This window comes from Mastomys coucha, unplaced genomic scaffold, assembly GCF_008632895.1.
Source record: "Mastomys coucha isolate ucsf_1 unplaced genomic scaffold, UCSF_Mcou_1 pScaffold7, whole genome shotgun sequence".
In the NCBI taxonomy this organism is placed as follows: domain Eukaryota; kingdom Metazoa; phylum Chordata; class Mammalia; order Rodentia; family Muridae; genus Mastomys; species Mastomys coucha.
The window spans coordinates 29086652-29107157 of record NW_022196913.1 but is presented as its reverse complement, the minus strand read 5'-3'; the positions used below and the strand labels follow the sequence as shown (position 1 = coordinate 29107157).

The 20506-nt window shown below is 43.5% G+C and overlaps 1 protein-coding gene across 3 annotated transcripts in view; it reads right to left on the bottom strand.

The window, feature by feature from the left end:
• The window catches only part of Kiaa0319 (KIAA0319 ortholog), a 65223-nt gene that overhangs the window by 4959 nt on the left and 39758 nt on the right, over nucleotides 1–20506 (bottom strand). For 2 of the 3 annotated variants that reach the window (XM_031359025.1, XM_031359027.1), the window contains 6 exons: nucleotides 19433–19571; nucleotides 17434–17593; nucleotides 11242–11384; nucleotides 8776–8898; nucleotides 6674–6764; nucleotides 4718–4809 (listed from right to left, as the gene is read on the bottom strand). In XM_031359025.1, coding sequence (XP_031214885.1) covers nucleotides 4718–4809; nucleotides 6674–6764; nucleotides 8776–8898; nucleotides 11242–11384; nucleotides 17434–17593; nucleotides 19433–19571 — 748 coding nt within the window. The remainder of the gene's footprint in view (nucleotides 1–4717; nucleotides 4810–6673; nucleotides 6765–8775; nucleotides 8899–11241; nucleotides 11385–17433; nucleotides 17594–19432; nucleotides 19572–20506) is intronic. The other variant, XM_031359026.1, reaches the window with a different exon arrangement.

Genomic DNA, 20506 nt, shown 5'->3' with positions numbered 1-20506 from the left:
AGCAAAACTACATCCTAGAAGAAGCAAGAAGGTAATCTTTCAACAAATCCACACAAACCTAATTTCACGTCTTACAACAAAAACAACAGGAAGTGACAATTACTTTTTCTTAATATATTAATATGAAAATTAACATTACCAATATATTCTAATTGATTGAAATATGAGGAATTAGAAATTTGTTAATTGTCATCCAATGGTCTCTCTAATTTGGTAATTGGAGAAATAGGTCCAATATTATACAATCCATATATACTTTCAGCTTGTTTGATTATGACAATGTCTTGCTGTGTACAACATAATGGTCTTGAGATCTTGCTTCTCCTATCTCAGCCTCTCTATTAGTAATAGTGTTTATTTTATGTTTTTATACTATACTATGATTTTCAGAACAGCTTACATATTTTAAAAGTATTCATATACTCAAAAGAAATGTAGACAATTAAATTGGGAGGGGGTTTGTAAGAGAATAACAAAGAGTGAGACTGAATGCTTTGCTTGACATTTGTAACTCTTGTATCAAGTTATCACACTAAGAGCCAAGATTTTAAGTTCTACTAAATATAAAACAAACAAAAACACTTTATATATTTATGTTCATAAGAAAATATTAGTAGTGATGTATTATTTTGAAATATACAGTTAATACATTTGGAGTTATTTAAAATTTATATTGAGAAAAACATATGTATTTTCAGTATTCCCATAGACAAGCATACACATAAGATTGTTAAATTGATTGTTGTTTTATATCAAACAACTTTTATAATACTAATTTTTATTGTTATAATATTTTATAAATTTTAAAGAATATGACAAAAAAGGTACTGTAGGTATTGAGGAGGGTCTCTGGGAGGAGTTGGGGTACCAAAGGGAACAAGAATGTGATTTAATTCTATTTACTTAAAATATGTTTTTAAATGTTAACAAATTCAGATAAATTGAAATCATGTAACTTTTTTCATTATAATGCAATAAAACTTAAAAAAAAAAAAGACAACCAAATGAAATTAAATATTTCAAGCCTGTGACAATGATAATAGTAGCCAGTACTTTACCAAAGCTAGATTAATAGCCTTTCAGACTCCACTGATTAATAATAAAAAAAATAAGGTTGCCTGTGTGTGTGTGTGTTTCTTTCATTCATGAATCCAAAACATTTGAGCAGGTAGCAAGGAGCACACATGCACCCACTGTGGGAGTTTAGAGCAGATTAACAGAACCACCACTTCAAGTACCTTATGAAGAAGACACAAGAAACGGCTGGAGACATCAGTAAGACAGAGGTGGAACAAGTGTGTAACATATGCTGCAAAACCCCTTACAGAGGGAGGCGGGACAAAAACAAGATCATGGAGGCAAGAGACAGAAGCATAAATAGACCAGAGACCTTCCTTGCTCCTCCTACCATGCAAAGATACAAGAAGAAAGTAGTGAGCCAGGAAAGAAATGGCCTCATCAAATTCAATTTGCTACCTTGACCTTGGATATCCAACTCTAAACTTTGGACAAATAAACACGTGTAGTTTTTAAGTCCCCATTCTCTTCTGTTGTTACAGGAGCCAGAATAGACTTTCACAGACAGGGTGGGGCACACAGAGGAACAGAGACCAGCTCTGAGGCTGACAGCCTGCCCCAGCCCATGCTCCTTGGACCATCCGCTAAGCTTTTCTCCATCCTAGTACCTCTCCTACAGAATGGAGAATAATCATAGTGCTTGCTTGACTCACGGGGTTTAGATTCAAATGGACAAAGTGTGCTAACAAGGACACTTACTACTGTAAGTTTAGAGGTGGGATTATAGATATCTGAGACAATGGTGGGGGGTATGGAAAGGTATTAGGCAGTATGGGGTGGCAGCAATGTGGGGCTGAGTGAAGTTCTAAACCACTGTAAGAACAATGGGCTTCTGTGACTAGTAAGGGGTTTGTGAGAAGGGGGACATGAATCAAGTAGAAGGTTGGTGAGCTAACCAACCCTAAGCACCCCGACCTCTTAGGACTAAAGCACTTTTACAACACCTTTGCATTAACTCCTGCGACATAAGTGGTGAGCACTCAATAGATTTGCAGCTGCTGTTGGAATTCTCTGTGACCTTCTGCAGGGCCTCTAATGAGTGCTTATTTTCCGTTGTCAATTTGACAGACACCGCTTAACTCATTAGTCATGTACATCTCTCTGTGTGACTTTAAGAACTCACCCAGAGACGGTTAACTGACTAGGGACAAATCTGCCCTGAGTGTAGGCTACACCATTGTATGGTCTGTGGTCTTGGGTTGAATGAGAGAGAACAGGGAGAAAACAGCTCAGTGCTGGCATCCCTAGACCCACACAGATATGAGCAACTGTCCTCAGGTACTGTACCATTGCTATAGTCAAGAACTACTCGGGCAGCCAGGCCTTCCCTACCAAGACGGACCATATACTCAAACACTTAACCAATATAAACCCTTCCGGGTAGGCCAAGCCAAAGCTTTCCCTGGTGCCCTGAGGTGTGGAGAAGGCACATAGTTCCTTGTCAAAACTAGAAATATGTTTGGCATAGCCAGAAATGGCCTGAGCGCAAGGCCTTGAGGGAGCTGTGTCTTCATGCTGAGAACTCAACTCTTCCCATAAGTTTGTTTATCAGTCCAAAGGCCATGTATGCTAGGTCTGTGGTGCATTTGAGATACCTGTGTTCCCTTCATGCAACATTGCTTCATCAGCTCCCTGCTGACTTTATATGATAGCTTTGGATAACACTATCATATTTTTTTCTTTCAGGAGACTGTATGTAAGATGCTGTGATTCCTAACAAACTTGCTTGGCATAAGACATAGCTTATATACAATCTCCTGACCCCAGGTTTCCTATCTTCCTTATCATATCATCCCCCTGGTCATCCCCTTAGCACCCTGTCACTGAAAAATGACCTATTGGTCCAAGTCACTTGCTCTCTTACATTGTTGCTTGTCAGGTTTTGGTCACAACTTAACCACACTCTCTACACACAGTCAGCTGTTTTGCACTCTCCCCTCCCCCATCCTTACCTGCTTTAGTTAGGGTTTCTATGATTGTGAAGAGATGTCATGACCATGGCAAGTCTTATAAAGGAAAACATTAACTTGGAGCTAGCTTACAGCTTTAGAGGTTTAGTCCATTGTCATCTTGACAGAAAACATGGTGGCATGCAGGCAGACATGATGCTAGAGAAGGAGCTGAGAGTTCTGCATCTTGATCCTCAGGCAGCAGAAGTGAAAGTGGGTTGAGCTTCTGAGACCTCAAAGCCCACCCTACAGTGACACACTTCCTCTAACAAGTCCATACCTCCTAATAGTTCCAGTCCCTATGGACCAAACATTCAAACATAGGAGTCTATGGGGACCCATTCCTATTCAAACCAACACACACACACACACACACACACACACACACACACATCACCTACTAGAAGGTGTTATCCTTGCTCTTCATGACAAGGATCCTTCCTCATATTTTAGGGGGGGTGGATTGGTCTGTTGCTATGTACTATAATACTAAATTCTGTGCTGAAGGTCTAGGCCTATGAGCTAATTTTCACTTTATCAGCTTTGCTGTGCAAACTTTGTTCCTTAATTAAAAAAATATTGGTTAAATAAAAATGACTATAGCCAGTTACTGGGGGGATTAGTGGTTTTTTTTTATCTGATTAGGGGAGGGAGAAGTAGAGAATGAGGTGGAGAGGAGAAGGAGCCATGAGAGGAGATGTACCACTAGCATGTGACCAGGAGAAACAGCAAGTATTTGGGTACATTGATGGGGAGGTAGCCAGGTCAGCAGTTAGAAATGTAGATTAGGAGTGACTCCACCCCCCTCCAAGTAATTATCAAAGCCATAAAATAACAGTAATCTTAGTCTCATTTATTTGTAAGCTAGTCAGGGATACATTTAAATTGGTTATACTACAGACTTCATCCCTGTTGACAATATTTTGTGTCTCACAACTTTGAAAGTGACCATGCTTCTCTATAAGAATTTAAGTGACCTACAAACCCAAAATTATGGAAAACTCACAGAATCAGCACTGAGCAACCTCAGAGGCACATTACAGTGCCTCTGAGTAATATAGTAATAATGTAATAAAGTGATAGTAAATATGTAATAAAGTGATAGTAAATATGTAATAAAGTGATAGTAAATATGTAAGAACCCAAAGGTTAACTAAGGTGGACGGGAGGTATTCTGAACATAAGGGTCAATACGCTGTGAGAGGACAATCTTCTCAAGTGCCCCAGCTGACTGAGCTAAGGGAAGTGGTTACTTTTAAAGGCCAGATGTCTTGCTGCCTCATGTCTGGCCAGATGGAAAGGGAAAAGTCAGGTGAAAATGCTTGGTGGGCCACAGGCCCCGCCTCCCTCCAAGACAGAGTAGAGAAGAACCAGACACCAGGGACACTCCTACAGACGAGAAGCCCTTGCCTGGGGTCACTTGGCAGAGGCTCATCCTCCTGTAAGTACTTGCAATCCCTCAGCCATTAATGCCTCAGAGTACTCGCCAATTTTTCATTAACTTCCTGATACAGTTACCATGGGCCTGTTCTCAGGCATCCTGCCCAGGGGACTGATGCTGTTTGTCTTGCCTTGCGGACTCCCAGGCTTGCTTTTCTGTCCTAACTATTGATTCCGCTTTAGTCTCCCTTTCACCCAGCTTGACTCTCTGGCCAATGCCTAAGTAAGGTGTTCAAAGGCAAGTGTCTTACCATATTTGGGCCTCAGTTCCATTCTTTCCTGTTCATCCATGTTGTCTAGAATGGTGTACTTTGTTTTCTTCCTTATCTTAGTTCTTTTCCGTCTGAAGGAAACAATGAAATGCTAGATCAGATGCTTAGAATGGCACTTGAGATCTTCCCCTGAGACTGAGGTGCCGGAGTCTAGTCCAGCAATGCTTAACACCTGTATGCGGCCCAGGCACCTTTCCCCACCAGTAAGACCTCCCTCAGAAAGACCCGGCCGGGTGAGCAAGAGTCCTCTAAACTAGTGCTAACTAAGAATGTTTCAGTGACACAGGACTGAAACCAGCAACCGGAGGGAGGAGCACACAGAAGAAGTGAGACACTGAAGCCCCACACTTATCTTAGAAATAACTCTATCTTTGATTTTTTTTCCCCACAAGACATAAAAACTGGGATGATCCTTTGTGTCTCACAGTAAGCTGCAAAGGATCACTTGAAAACACTCATTAAAACTACACTAAACTCAGGAAGCAGAGACAGGCAGCTCTCTTTGAGTTTGAGGTCTGCCTGCTCTACCTAGCCAGTCCCAGAACACACAGCTACCTAGTGAAACGCTGTGTCAAAACAAGCAGACAGACCAAGGAACCACAACACTAAGGTCTACATTGATCAGGCAATAACTGTTCTGATCATGTATCATTAACAGCAAGGGCTTCTTGGTCTCAGCTTAGTACTTGCTAGCTGGGGACTTTGAGAGTACTATTTGAGACTTCTGTGTCCCATGTCCTTTCTCCTGTGGTCATTGGGAGGGTCAAATACAGCAGTACAGTGAGAGCCTGTCATTATGGGTCAAAATGGCAAATGCTCAGTAGATGTTCAAAGTCAGGACCATTTACTCGCTAACCACAACCCTGAGATGTAAAATATCCACAGCCACACTCAGTAGGGGACCCTATCTCACATGGCTCTGGGATTTGGGCCTCTCCCTAAGGTCTCGGCTCACCCCTAATGCTGGGAATGCAATCACAAGTGAGTCTCAGAGAAAGTAAGCAGGATTTGTGGAAATAGCTATTAGTTTTAGTATGCCTTTTTAAAAGCACATCTTTAGACAATACAGTGTTTCATATAGGAAGACTAGCCTACCACTCTTTTCTGAGGTCTAGTGGTATCTTTCCTTACAAAACTCCTCATGAAGGCTGAGCATGGGGCTCTGGGAGATTCTGACAATGAGGCAGCCTAGGGGCCTCTCAGAAGTCACCTCCATTCTCAGAAGAAAAAGAAGAAAACTCTAAAGTGAAGGGTCCCTTTGGGTATGCCATCGCCTCCCTTCAAGGTTTAGATGGACTAAAGGATTCAGACTGATCCAACTGTCACTTCATATAACTACATCTACAAATTAGACCCACACATTTCTACAATGTCTTTCTCTGCTGAGACATAGAAGTCCACCTGGGCACAGCTCTGTGACATGTTAAGACAGAGTTACTATTAGGGGTTTGGGACCAGGGAATATAACAGGGATAGAGTGTCTGCCTTGCACATATAAGACACTAGGTTCAATTCCTACCATATATATACACACGCATACATATGTGTGTGTGTGTGTATATATACACACATATATAATTTTATCTGTAAATATTGTATAATGTATTTATATATAAATAATTTTATCTGTATATATTATATAATATTATTTATATATAGTAGATTTGATATAGAATTGGAGGCCCTACTAGAAGGTAAAAGGTTCAGTGAGAAAAAGCTGCCTCCAGTATTGCTCCATTTACTTAGACACACATGCCTAGAAGAGTAAAGGGCAATCACTGTGCTCATAAAATCCAGTTTATTTTAAAACCTGGTTGTGAGTTAATCAACCAGTGAAGCAGTGAGATAAACCCAAGCAAAAAAAGCCCGAAGCTGTCCATCACCCCAGCGAAGCGTCTTCTTTGCACACAATGAACGGCCAAGCATATTAGGTACCTCCTGCAGCAGCAGATGCATAGCCAAGTCACAGCTCCAGTTAGCACCATTAGGGTCAGTGTCAGAGCTGCCACGTAGAACACACTCCACTCTGCAGAGGAAAAGGCCAGAGTGCACAATGATAAACGGTTTGCTAACCAGCTTTGTTACATCTGAGCAGCAGCCAGCTGTGGTGCAGGAACCACTGAGGGGGCAGACGAAAGAGCCAGGTGCCAATCAGAACAGCAGACAGATGGCTTTGTCTGTTTGGTGAAGGGACCTCAGGAGGCTCATAACTCAGACCTCAGGCACATAGTTCAGGTGGACGTGAGAACAGGAAATCCAAATTAACTGAAAAAGAATTGGGGAAGCAGCTATGCCTCCTACCTACAAATGTATGAAATATTAAAATGTTCATTCCAGAATCCCAAGAATCATAACAACCTTTGCCCCTAAAAAGATCAGTATGGGACTTTTGTCATTGTCTTCTTCCTCTTCTTCCTCCTCCTCTTCCTCTTTTTCCTCCTCCTTCTCTTCCTCTTCTTCCTTTTCTTTCTCCTCCCCATCCTCCCTTCCTCTTCCTCCTCCTCTTACTCTTCTTTCTTTCTCCTCCATTTTTTTCCCCTTTTTTTTGAGACAGGCTCTCATGTAACCCAGGCTGGTCTTGAATTCATTACATAACCAAGGATGGTCTTGAACTTCTGATCCTCCTATTCTAGACCATCAGGACTGGGATTATGGGTGTGCACCCTCCACATGGGTTTATGTGAGACTCTACCTATGGGAGGTAGAGTCTAAGGCTTTGGATATACTTGGCAAACACTCTACTTACTAGATTATATCCCCCAGACCTACAGCATGGCCTTCATAAAGCAAGCCAAGGGTCTATATGGTTGCCTGTGGCATGAAGACATCTATCAGGGCCAGAGGTCAATGTAGGAGCTGCTCTTCATCCCTTCTATATCCTAAGCTTTGCAGTATTAACTTAGGGGCAAAAGTGCCAGTGGGCACCCAAGATAGTGGCATATGCTTTTAATCCCATTTCTTGGAAGTTAGAGCCAGGTAGATCTCTGTGAGTTCAAAGTCAGTCTGGTCTATGGAAAGAATTTAAGGACAATGTTGCGAGATGCTGTCTTAAAAACAAACAAACAAGCAAACCAAAACACCAATGAAACAAAGTCTCATTAGCCTGATTAACTATCATGCCATCTCCCTAGAATAGTGGCCTGAAGCTGGTTTCATTTCTGATGTTTGTTAAGAAAGAATACAACACAGCAGGCAGTTCTTAACATCCTTCTGACATTTACATCCATCGGGATGCCCAGCATGGCAAATCTACTCTTAGGAGTAGACTGGCATTAACAAATTGTTTTCTAGCTGAGTATTGTGACTCAGATACGTAATCCTAGCACTTAGAAGGTGGAAGCAGAAGGATTAGGAGATCAAGGTCATCCTCTACTACGTAGAGAAATCAGAGTCAGGCTATATGAGACCCTGTCTCAAAAATTAAAAAAAAAAAGTAATGTGTGTGTGTGTGTGTGTGTGTGTGTGTGTGTATGTGTATGTCTGTGTGTCTGTGTCTATGTGTGTCTGTATGTATCTGTATCCGTGTGTGTGTGTGTCTGTGTCTGTATGTGTCTGTGTCTGTGTGTGTGTGTCTGGGTGTGTGCGTCTTTGGGGGCATCGTTTTTTCTCTCCAAAGGAACTGAAGAAGAGTACCAGCATGGGCTATGGGGCAAGACTGTGATTCCTGTGGCTGGTACATGCTTAGGCTGACCTCTAGCAGTGTGGGCCACATTTTCCATTTTGTATTATCCCAACAGAATACATAGGAGGTGTGTCATCATAAAGTCCCAACATCCTAAGTCATAGCAGGTACAATCTGAGGGGAAAAGTCTCAAGGCAGTTGTTTCTTAGAACACCCCTACCAAACCTATCTCACAGGAGGTTTTGCAGACGAGTCTCCAGAGACAGACTGGGACAAGGTTTAATGTACAACTAAGCGAGTTGATTCACTGGCTTCAGGAAAGAATGCTGTTGGATGGTTCTAGATGCTGAACCAGGAAGAGATGAATATCTTCAAGGACCACACCAGAAGCCAAGACCACACACACACCACTCACCACAGTTGCTCTCTCCATCCCACATGTAACGCTGTATGAGGTTCTCCATCCACAGCTGGGAGCAAATGCAGCGCTTCGTGATGGGGTCACAATGACCATGGCCTGAACACTTGAGAAGGCATCCTGTAAAAGGTGGTGCAGAGCTGAGGTTACCACAGACAAAAGGAGATCCCTGCTTTTCCGCTTCTACAGTAGAGGCCTAAAACAAATGGGTGAATTAAAAATCTCTCAAGAAGCCAGTCATAGTGATGTGTGCCCTTAATTCCAGCACTCAGGAGGCAGAGGCAGGCAGATCCTCTGAGTTTGAGGCCAGCCTAGTCTCCAGAGTAAGTTCCAGGACAGCCAGGGCTACACAGAGAAGCCTTGTCTTGAAAAAACGAAGAAACAAAACAAAAAAACAAACAACAACAACAAAAAAAACCTCTCTTATGAGCCAAGCATGATAACAGAGACCTAAAATCCTAGCACTCAAGAGGCTGAAGCAGGATGGTTACTGAAGGTTTGAGGCTAGCCTTGGCTACACAGAAAGTACCAGCTCAGCCGGGACTATAATAATAAGACCCTGTCTCCTCTTGTTCTCTCGCCTCTTGCTCTCTTGCTCCCCTTTCCTCCCCCTCCCTCCCCATTCCCTTCTCCACATGGTCATGGCTGGCCTCTACTTCTCTACTTTCTCTCTCTGTCTTTCTCTGCCTCTACTACCTAACTCCCCTCCCCATGCCCTGAATAACTCTATTCTATACTATAAAAAAGAAAAAAAGACTGTCTCAGCCTTCACCATAACCGCCAAAACAGGAACATAAACTCTCACCATCTACCAGCTCATCAGGAAGCAAATGTAGGAAAAGCCAATCCCTATCACAGAACGAGCCATGACATTTACCAATATAATAACCTACAAGAACATGTGCACTGAAACCAACTGGGTGTGCACAGCACTTGAACACTACTCATAGTCATTCCTACCATCCACAGGTAGAAGAGCAGTTGGGAGACAGCAGAACACATCCAGGGAGGAAGACCAGGCAGTCATGAGTATCTCAGGGAAAAGAAATTCTAAAGGATTTGGGGAAATAGTAATAGCATGATAGAAAGTCTAAAGACATTGCAAGAGCAGTGATGTAACTCAGTGGTAGAGCCTAGCTCGTGTAAGATGTGAGATTGAACCCCAGCAACACAGACACAGACACAGACACAGACACACACACACAGACACACACACACACACACACACACACAAACTAACATACTCACTACACTCTCACACACAAGCTCACACAAAAGCATACTCAAAACATCTGATCACATGATTTTTCCTAAAGATGGGACAACTTAAAAGAAATACATCAGAATAGTAACAAAATTTCTGTTTGGAAGATGGAAATTCTAAACTCTACAAACTAGAAGATTGTTTTCTTGTCTCTTTCAAAATTAAAAAAAAAAAAAATCAGAACAGGGTTTCTCTGTGGAGCCCTGGCTGTCCTGGAACTCACTCTGTAGACCAGGCTGGCCTCAAACTCAGGATCCGCCTGCCTCTGCCTCCTGAGTGCTGGGATTAAAGGTGTTCACACCACACCCAGCTCTCAGATTTTCTACAATAAATAAATCACTGCTTTGGGCTTTAGAAAAACAAACTACTCTACTTTGAAAAAAAAAATCAAATTACCAAGTTACTCCATGTTATGAGTGGGAGTGTCGACTCTAGATTAACACATGTCTGAAACAAATTAAATTTGTGCAAATATTATATGCCGGAAACTCTGAGATGACTACCTCCATTAACATTTACTTGTGAGTTAAGGACAGGGACCAAGGAACTATCGATCAGTTTGGTATCCTGAAGGGACAAGCAGAGCTAAGAAATGTGGTTAACTATTTTAAACTGGCAGGAAGAGTTTTTGAAACAGTGATGTGTGTGTGATACTGCTGTTCTCTGATTTCTTTCCAAGACAAGAGCAGTTGGTAAATGTGTCATGAAAAACCTACTGGAGAAATAACTGCAGAGTCTCTGGGGGTTGAAAGGAAAACACCTGTATTAGATACTTTTTTTGTTTCTGTGGCCAGAGTCCTGAACTTAAAAGGGGAAGGGCTCGCAGTTCAAAGTGATACAGTCTATTCTGGCAGACGAGGAGTGGCCACAGGACTGAGAGGCAGCTGGTCACCTGTTCTACAATGAGGAAGCAGGGAGGGTGGACAGGGGTAGGAGGTGTGGGAGTGTGAGTGAGGTTGGGCTAGGAAACCCCAAGACCTGCCCCCCAGGGGACCACTTCCTCCAACAAGGCCCCACCTCCTAAAAGTTCCATAATTATCTAAACAGTGCCACCAGCTGAGATCCAAGTGTTCAAAGACACTACTGGGAACGTTTTACATTCAAACTACAACCATGCCCATGTTGTGTCCATAAAACTCATCCACGATTAACACGTCACGTCTGACTGTCTTATTACAACATTTCTGTGGGAGATATACCTGCTGTGTCTACCCTCAAGACCTTGAAAAGCAGGAAAGCCTCCTTCTCCTTGGAAAGCCGCTTGTGCAGATTGCGGGCCACATCGGCCGCTCTGAGAACCTTGAAAGGTGACCCACTCTGTACGTAAAATACGATCGCGGTGCTGTAGAAGAGACAGAGAGGACAGTCACACCTTCAGACAGTGGCCAGCATGACATTTCACCTCAGCCACCTGGCCTGTGCAGCTGAGGAGGGAGACCGCTACAGCTCTGTGACAGGATTCATTTTTATTGTCAAATAATATTCCACTGAATGTATACCTAGTTCTGTGCATATTTAAATAGTTTGTATAATTTGCTTGTTTGGGGGTGCACATGTGGATGACAAAGGTCAACTTGGGGTGTCATTCCTCAGAGACATTCAGCTTGTTTTATCAGACAGGGTCTTTCTTTTAAAAAAAAAAGGGGGGGAAGTAGGGGAGGAGGTACAGGTAGACTTACTTGTTTCTTTATTCATTTATTTAATGTATGTGACTACATGTTATCTGTGTGCCACTTGTGTGTGTGGTGCCTGCAGAGGCCAGAAGAGGGCATCAGAATCCCTAGGGCTAGAGTTACAGAGAGTTGTCAGCTGCCATGTGTGCTGGAGAAATGACTGGAGAAATAATTGCAGAGTCTCTGGGGATTGAAAGGAAAATGCCTGTATTTAAAAAAAAAAAAAAAAAAAAAGCCGGGCGGTGGTGGCACATGCCTTTAATCCCAGCACTTGGGAGGCAGAGGCAGGCAGATGTCTGAGTTCAAGGCCAGGCTGGTCTACAGAGTGAGTTCCAGGACAGCCAGGGCTACACAGAGAAACCCTGTCTTGAAAAACAAAACAAAACAAAAAAGCCCAGGTACTCTGAAAAGCAGCCAGTGCTCCTAATTCCTCACAGCCATCATGACAGACAAGTTCTCTCATTGGAGGCCTGGGGCTCATTGATTAGGCTTGGCTGGATGACCAGTGAGCCCCAAGGACCCTTCCCCAATCTGAACACAACCTCCAACCACTATTGTAGGTTGCATAAGAATGCTCCCCATGGGTGCGCATGTTTGAGCACACTGGTCCTGGCTGGTAATGCTGTTTGGGGAATTTGAGTGGTTCAGCCTTGCTGGAGGAAGTACATCGTTGAGAGCAGGCTGTGAGACTTATAGCCAGTTCCACTGCAGGTCACTCCTGCTTTCTGTATGTGGTTGAAGATGTGATTTCTCAGCTTCCTGCTCCTGCCATCATGGCTGCTGCTCGCTGCCATGCCTCTGAAGTGATACCCTCTGGAATGGTAAGCGCGAGATAGACCCTTTCTTCCATAAATTGCTTTTCTGGTCATGGTATTTCATCCCAACAGGAAAGCTACTACAGCCACCACCATCCCCCTTACACTTATTTGAACGTGTGTTGGGGGTGGGGGTGAGGACGTGCACACGTGCCAGAGTTCACGTGTGGAAGTCAAAGGACAGTTCTCTTTCTACCACATGGGTCCCAGGGATTAAAATCAGGTCACCAGGCCCAGTAGCAGGTGCCTTTACTTGCTGAGCCTTTTTTTTTTTTTTTTTTGCTGGCCCTTTGTCCAGATTTTTACTTGAGTTCTGGATCAAACTCAGGTCTTCATGCTTGCATGGTAAAATACCTTACCAACCGAGCTATCTCCCCAGTTCCCATATATTGCTTCTATCCATTCATGGACATTTAGGTTGTTTACTCTCTATCATGAATATATGTTGTGACTGCCCATAGATATTTTTTAATATAGATGTAAGTATTTTATTCCCCTCAATAATTGCATAGGTAACCAATTCTACAGCTAATTTTTTTCACAGTGTGTTCATTTTACATCTGTGCCAGCAACACACAGTGCTCTGAACAGTTGCCATGGTCTAAACTTTAGATTATAGTCATTTTATACGCAAGCAATGAACAAGTATTAAAAGGTGTGTGTGTGTGTGCGCGCGCGCGCGCGCGGGCATGTGTGCGTGCGTATGTGTGTGTGTGTGTGTGTGTGCACGCGCGCGCACAAATGCACATATACAGATGTGAAAATCAGAGGGTAACCTACGGGAGTTAGTCCTCTCCTCCACTATGTGAGTCCTGATGATTGAACTCAAGTCTTCGGGCTTGGTGGCAGACAGCCCCACCTTGCTAAGCTATCTTTTGGCCCTAGGAGTAGTTTTGCTTGGCAATTCTGTTGACTATTCATGCTGACTCAAGCACAGCAAACAGCTTCCCTACTATGGACTCCATTTTTAAACTTTGCATACTGTGTACTTTGTAAACTCTCAAGTCAGGAGATTGCCCCCACCCCCACCCCTTACCTGAGGAGCTTCAGGAACCAGGACCCTTCCCCAGACCTCTCTGTCATAACATTTTCAGCCTCTGTAACTGTTAAAAAAGCGTTATCTCCTGCCCCTCAATTGGACCCTTCTCAGATAATGTTAATTTTAGGTGAAAAGTCTGAGCAAAATCCCACCAATCCCTGAGCAGGAAAACCTACCAATCCCTGAGCTTGCCACAGAAACCCGCCAATCCCTGAGCACCAAAAACTACCAATCACTGAACAGGAAACCCTACCAATCCCTGGGCTCTCCCAAGCTTACACCCCCACACCTACTACCCCTGTCCACCCTTTCTGCTTCCTCACTCTGGAAAGCTCCACACAAAATCTGTCTCTATAGAAATCCTATGTAAAAGTTACTCAGTTCTCTGCTGTCTCCTGGAAACAAGATGCAGCCAATCCTGGATTCGTCCCTCCACACTCTGGACCCTCTCATAAATCTCTTTTATGAGATTTACTTCCTGGTATGACTCTTGCCAGAAGAAGCCAAGAAGCAATGAAGAGAGAGGAGGAAAGGAAGAAGCGGAGCAGGACTGAGGCCCCTGAGCTCCTCAGCTCGACTGGTGATACCCTCCCCTGATAGCTACAATACCCCTTCTAAGGTTTCCTCTCAGAGCTGTGTGGTTCCTGGGCTCCCATGTCTCAGGATGCCCTTCCATTGGGACACTGTCCCACCTCAGAGCTGTGTGGTCCCTGGGCTTCAAAGTCTAACAATTTCTTTAATATAGTGAGCATATTTTCATGTGCTGAACATACCTATATCTTTTCTAGAGAAATATTTATATCTGTCCCAGGACTACTGAAAATAGTTGCATAACTTAGTCACTGAAAACAACAGCAATCTCTCAAGGTTCTAGACAGCCAAAGCCTCAAATCAAAATGTTGGTAGAGTTATACTCTCTGGTACTCTGTAAACAGATACGTTCCACATCTTTCTCCCAGATTCCTTGGTGGTCCTTGGCATTGGACTCATAGATGCCTTAGTACCACCCACACCTTTTTATTATCTGGCATTATTTTCCTGTATGTGCTCCCTGTATGTCTCCCGTGTGTGGGGGGGCATGTGTGTGTGTGTGTGTATGTGTGTGTGTGTGTGCAGGTACATTTGTGCATGTGCAGGTATGTGTGCAGGTGTGTACATGCGTGTTGAGGCCAGGGGTCTGCTTAGCACCAGCTTGAATACTCTCTTGTCCTCACATTTTCTCTGCCTAAAAAATTAGTCTGTTAGCTTTAAACTCAATTTCATTCAAGTTTGTAGGACATGGGCAGAATTTAACTACATTCTTAGAAAAACATCACATGAATAGGCCCCATCCCAAGTCCTGATAGGGTTCTTCTGAAACTTCATGATCCGGACATCTGTCCACTGTCTATGTGTCTTTCAACATTCTTGTCCCCTAAGCTTTGCTTATACTATTGTAGAGCTTTTCTATCTCGAAGTTCCAAATTCTTACATATTCTTTCCACCAACAAGTTTCAAAAGCCTATGAACCACATGGTCAGGTTTATCACTGCATTGGCTCTACTCCTGGTACTAATGTTCTGTCTAGGTTCTTTTCCTATTGTCATGGCAACAGAATCTTAAAGGAAATGGGGTAGTTTGGGCTTATGGTTTGAAGAAGTCCTGGGAGCTAGACTTGGGGCAGCTGGTCATGCTGTACCCATGGTTCAAAAGTAGAAAATAAAGAACACCTATGTTCAATTCACTTTCTCCTTTTTTTACAGACCAGGATCCTCTACCTAGGGAATGGTGCCACCCACAGTGCATAGGTCTTCCCATCTCAATAAGCCTAATCAAAACAATTATTCAACAGATATATCCAGAGGGTCATCTCCTAGCTGATAACAACTTGATCTAAAACATTAGATCAAGTTGACAACTGAGATTAACAATTTCAGCTTGTGTCTTAGTTAGGGTTTCCATTGCTGTGAAGAGACACCATGACCATGGCAACTCTTATAAAGTAAAACATTTGATTTGGGCTGGCTTACAGTTCAGAGGTTTAGTTCATTGTTATCATGATTGGAAGCATGGCAGCATGCAGGCAGACATGGTGCTGGAGAAGAAGCTGGGAGTCCTATGTCTGGATCTGCAGGCAGCAGGAAGAGACAATGCCACACGTGACCTAGATTGAGCATATGAGACCTCAAAGCCCGCCCCAACAGTGATGTACTTCCTCTAACAAAGCCACACCTACTCTAACAAGGCCACACTTCCTACTAGTGCTACTCCCTATGGATCAAGCATTCAAACACATGGATTTATGAGGATCAATCATATTCAAAGCACCACAGCTTGCAATAGCCCAATGCCTGGTACAAACTGTTTCCAACAACCCTGGCTACGGCTATCCCTGCGGAAGCCAGAGAAATCCAATGTTACCTTTGTATAGTTATCTCAAGGCATCCGTGGAGTGTTTAAGGTGGCAAGTGTCCTGTAAATCTAGTTTACTAGTCACTGTTTGACTGGTGGCTCTTTAGGCCAAAGCAGTCAAGATTCCAAAAGCTTCCAATTAGAGAGCCAGATTGTCCCACCCCTGGCACTTTTATTTACAGAAAGTTGAGCGCCAGGAGTGCTTACAGCTAGGACTTAAGAATTTATCATTAACACCAATCATGATTTTAACAGCATTTAACACTTGCTCAGTGCTTTGGAGAGGGGTGAGTCCTCCTTATCTGTCTATACCCAAAATTGTTTTCATCATGAAGGGATGCTGGACTTTGTCAAAATCTTTTCCCATAGTTTCTGGCATGACTATACGGATCTTCTTATTTTTAATTATGTGTATATGTGTGGTGTGTGTGTGCATGCACACATGTGCACAACTAACCATGGAGTCCAGAAGAGGTTTTGGCTACCCTATATCTGGAGTTATAAGAGGTTGTAAGCTGCCCAATACAGGTTCTGGGAAGTACTGGTCCTCTGGAAGGGTAGCATATATTCTTAATTGCAGAGCAACTTCAGTGGTAGGATACTTATTTTGCATGCAGAAGGCCTTGGCTTCCATCTGCAGTACCATAATTAGTTAATTAGAATATATCTTCATTAGTCATTTTTTCTAAGTAAATTTCAGTTCTCTGGAAAGCCAACCGAGACAGAAAAGCCAACAACAGCTATATAATGTACCTTCTGGTAATGGTGGATTTTTTTTTAAGATTTATTTATTTATTTTATGTATATGAGTACACTGTCACTGTCTTCAGACACACCAGAAGACAGCATTGGATCCCCATTACAGATGGTTATGAGGCACCACGTGGTTGCTGGGAATTGAACTCAGGACCTCTGTAAGAGCAGTCCATGTTCTTAACCACTGAACCATCTCTCCAGCCCACAATGGTGGGTTTTAATCCTGCCATTCTTTCTATTCTCCTGCCTTATGCTGGTGCTGGTTTGGTGGCCTTTAAAAATAAAACAATTAAATACAACAATCTTGTGAGAATGAAGGACTGGAGACACTCCTTAAAGACAGCGAATGGTACTGAGCAATCTCTTCACACAGAGAAGTAGCTGTAGAGCATAACTTCTTCAAAAGTCCAAGCCATTTGCATGCCCTTCAGAAGCTAGCAGAATTAAACGTCTTCTCCTGTTGATGTGCCCTAACTCCTTCATTCAGAATATTCTCCTTTACTGACAAACCTTTACCAGAACCTGAGAGGAGGGCCTAGAATGACATGTTCTCTTTAAAGAAAACACAACTGAGGAGTATGAATGTGGTTAAACTTGAACAAGACAGACAATAAGAAGGGTAGCCTGGGAGAGAGCAGAGGAGGCCTGCAGCAAACTTGACACATGAGGGACGCCCAGTACACCTGAGTGCCACCGTGTGCTGGGTAGGTATCATACCTGACATCCGTGTGAGCCTGGATCTTCAACACCTTCACGTCTGAGTCTAGCACATTCAGAAGCACAGCCAGCTGCCTCACCAGAGTCTCCTTCTGCTGCTCTGTCAGCTGCTCAACACCAACCTGCAGGATCAACTCCACCAGGCCATCTTTCTTGGGGTCTGAGCAAAGAGGACACAGGATTCTCATGGCTTAATAAAATCTTAATAAAATCACAGGCTTAATACAGTCTGGGTCTGCGGAAGGGTTCAGAGCCAGTCTGGGCATGTGGCTCAGGAAACAGTGCTGACCCAGTACCCACAGTACCTAGGCTCCATGCCCAGCACAGCAAAAGTAAGGTCAAAATAAGCAAGAGTTTAAAAGAACTCTTGTGGGCTGAAGAGATGGCTCAGTGGGTAAGAACACTGACTGTTCTACAGGTCCTGAGTTCAATTCCCAGCAACAACATGGTAGCTCAGAACCATCTGTAATGGGCTCTGATGCCCTCTTTTGGTGTGTCTGAAGACAACTACAGTGTACTCACATATATAAAATAAATAAATTTTTAAAAATACATAAAAAAAAGAACTCTTGTGTATCGTGTATATTTAGCTTTTAGGACTCAGATCATTTTAATGGCAAAGAGGTGGGTGTGTTAACACACTCTTGCAATAGCAGCACTTGGGGATGTAGGGGCAAGAGGATCAGAAGCTCAAAGTTATCCTTGCTGCACAATGAGTTCAAGGCCAATCTGGACCACACAAGACCCTATCTGAAGGTGAGGAAGGAAGAAAAAGAAAGGAAGGAAGGAAGGAAGAAAGGAAGGAAGGAAGGAAGGAAGGAAGGAAGGAAGGAAGGAAGGAAGAAAGAAAGAAAGAAAGAAAGGAAAGAAATAAAGGAAGAAAGGAAGGAAGAAAGAAAAAAAAGAAAGACAAGGAAGGGGGAGGGGAACCCCACAAAAGCCACTCTGGAGTATTTTTTTTTCCAATTTTATTCTGATTGGTTATCTCAAGATAACCAACTATGCCTTTGGGTCCTTTAGAACCCTGGTCTCTCACACACTCCCCCAATACCTGAGAGCATTGTCCTCCTGCTCCTGGGTGCTATACTCCGAATCCCTATGCCCACCTCATTGAAGCTGTCTGAGCCTCTGTGGAGCTCGAAGCTCTGAGCTCCTTGCTGTCAGGTGTGTATGACTTACATGGCTGGGGAAGGAGGGAGGGAGGAGGGAGCGGGGCTGAGGTTTTGAATCTTCAGCTCCTCCTTGTGTGCAAGGACTCAGACAAGATTCAACAAACTGAACTTTCTAGGAATTACCAAATGATTAGTTCACAGAGGGAGATTGCAAAGTTTAGGCTGTTCAGTGTGACCATGTTCACTTCATGTTAAATCAGGAAAGCAAAAGCTTCCTGCCAGATACTATTCTTTTTTTTTTAATTTATTTATTATTATAATTAAGTACACTGTCGCTGTTTTCAGACACACCAGAAGAGGGCATCAGATCCCATTATGGGCGGTTGTGAGCCACCATGTGGTTGCTGGGATTTCAACTCAGGACCTTCGGAAGAGCAGTCAGTGCTCTTACCTGCTGAGCCATCTCTCCAGCCTCAGATACAATTCTTATTGATGAGGTACAAGTTGGGATCTGCTTGGTGGTGTAGAGGAAAGTACAGAAAAATCCCAAAGTGGGCTAGGGAGATGGCTCTGTGGTTAAGAACCAATACTGCTCTTCCAGAGAGCCTAGGTTCAGTTCCCAGCACCCCACATCCAGTGGTTCATAACTGCCTGTAACTCCAGTTCTAGAGGATCTCACACCCTCTTCTGGCCTCCAAGGATACTACATTCATGTGCATGAAACTACAGACAGACAGACACACATGCACACACATACACACACACACACACACACACACACACATTGTTTTTTAACTAAAAGGAAGAAACTACTAGAGTGGGATTGGCCCAGAGCAGAAGCTAGGCACAGATGGCTCCCATCCCAGTGACATCAGCTCAGTACACACCTGGCAGCACCTCCACAGTGGCCGTGTCTGAGTCCGAGGCCCCCTGACTGTCAGTGACTAGCAAGTGAAAAGTGTAGACGCCTTCCACCAGATTGGTGAGCTGCAGAGCCACCCCGTTGTCAGAGCCTCCAATGACATCCTGGAGAGTGAAGGGATTCACAGGGCAGCTGTCAGTCTGGTGCCCAGTGTCTGAGCCTCTGTGGAGCTCGAAGCTCTGAGCTCCTTGCTGTCAGGTGTGTATGACTTACATGGCTGGGGAAGGAGGGAGGGAGGAGGGAGCAGGGCTGAGGTTTTGAATCTTCAGCTCCTCCTTGTGTGCATGGACTCAGACAAGATGCAACAAACTGAACTTTCTAGGAATTACCAAATGATTAGTTCATAGAGGGAGATTGCGAAGTTTAGGCTGAAACCTCCAGGACAAAGCATGGAGTTTTATAGACTTATTGTCTAATAGAGTTTTAGAATGCTCTCACCTCAGGTCCCCTCATAGCATAGCATATTCATTGTCTCAAGCGATCCCTGAGCCTTGGTAGGCTACACATTCATCCTACAGTCCCAGAGATCCAGAGAGTGAGAGACAAATCTTTTGGACATTTTTGTCTGTACTTGCTGACCAGAATGGATGGCAACAGAAAGGCAGAGATCTGAACAGAGACACACTGCTATTTCATTCAGAAACAAAGCTACCATCTAGCTGAACAGAATTCAGTCTAGGAGTACTTTATACTGTACAAGGCATTTTCAGTCCCTTCCCTGTAAACATGCCTTTCATATGTCTTCAGGATATATGAAAGCCTTAGCAATGGAAAGAAAGGGAGATGAATGGAAATTTACTACCCAAGATCCAATGGCTTCCAAAAGCTAAAAAATCTGGGTGTGTTTGGTTTAAGACTGAACTCTAAGTCACTTCTACCTCTATATTTCACTCTCTGCCCCTGTGAAGTGGAAACAGGAATCCCCATGCATCTGACACACCTGATACATGGAAGAAGAAAACTAAAATGGGAAGCTGAGGAGTAGAAGGGCCCCACTGGAAAGCTGGGCTTCCATGTCCTTCACAGTGTCAATCTTTTG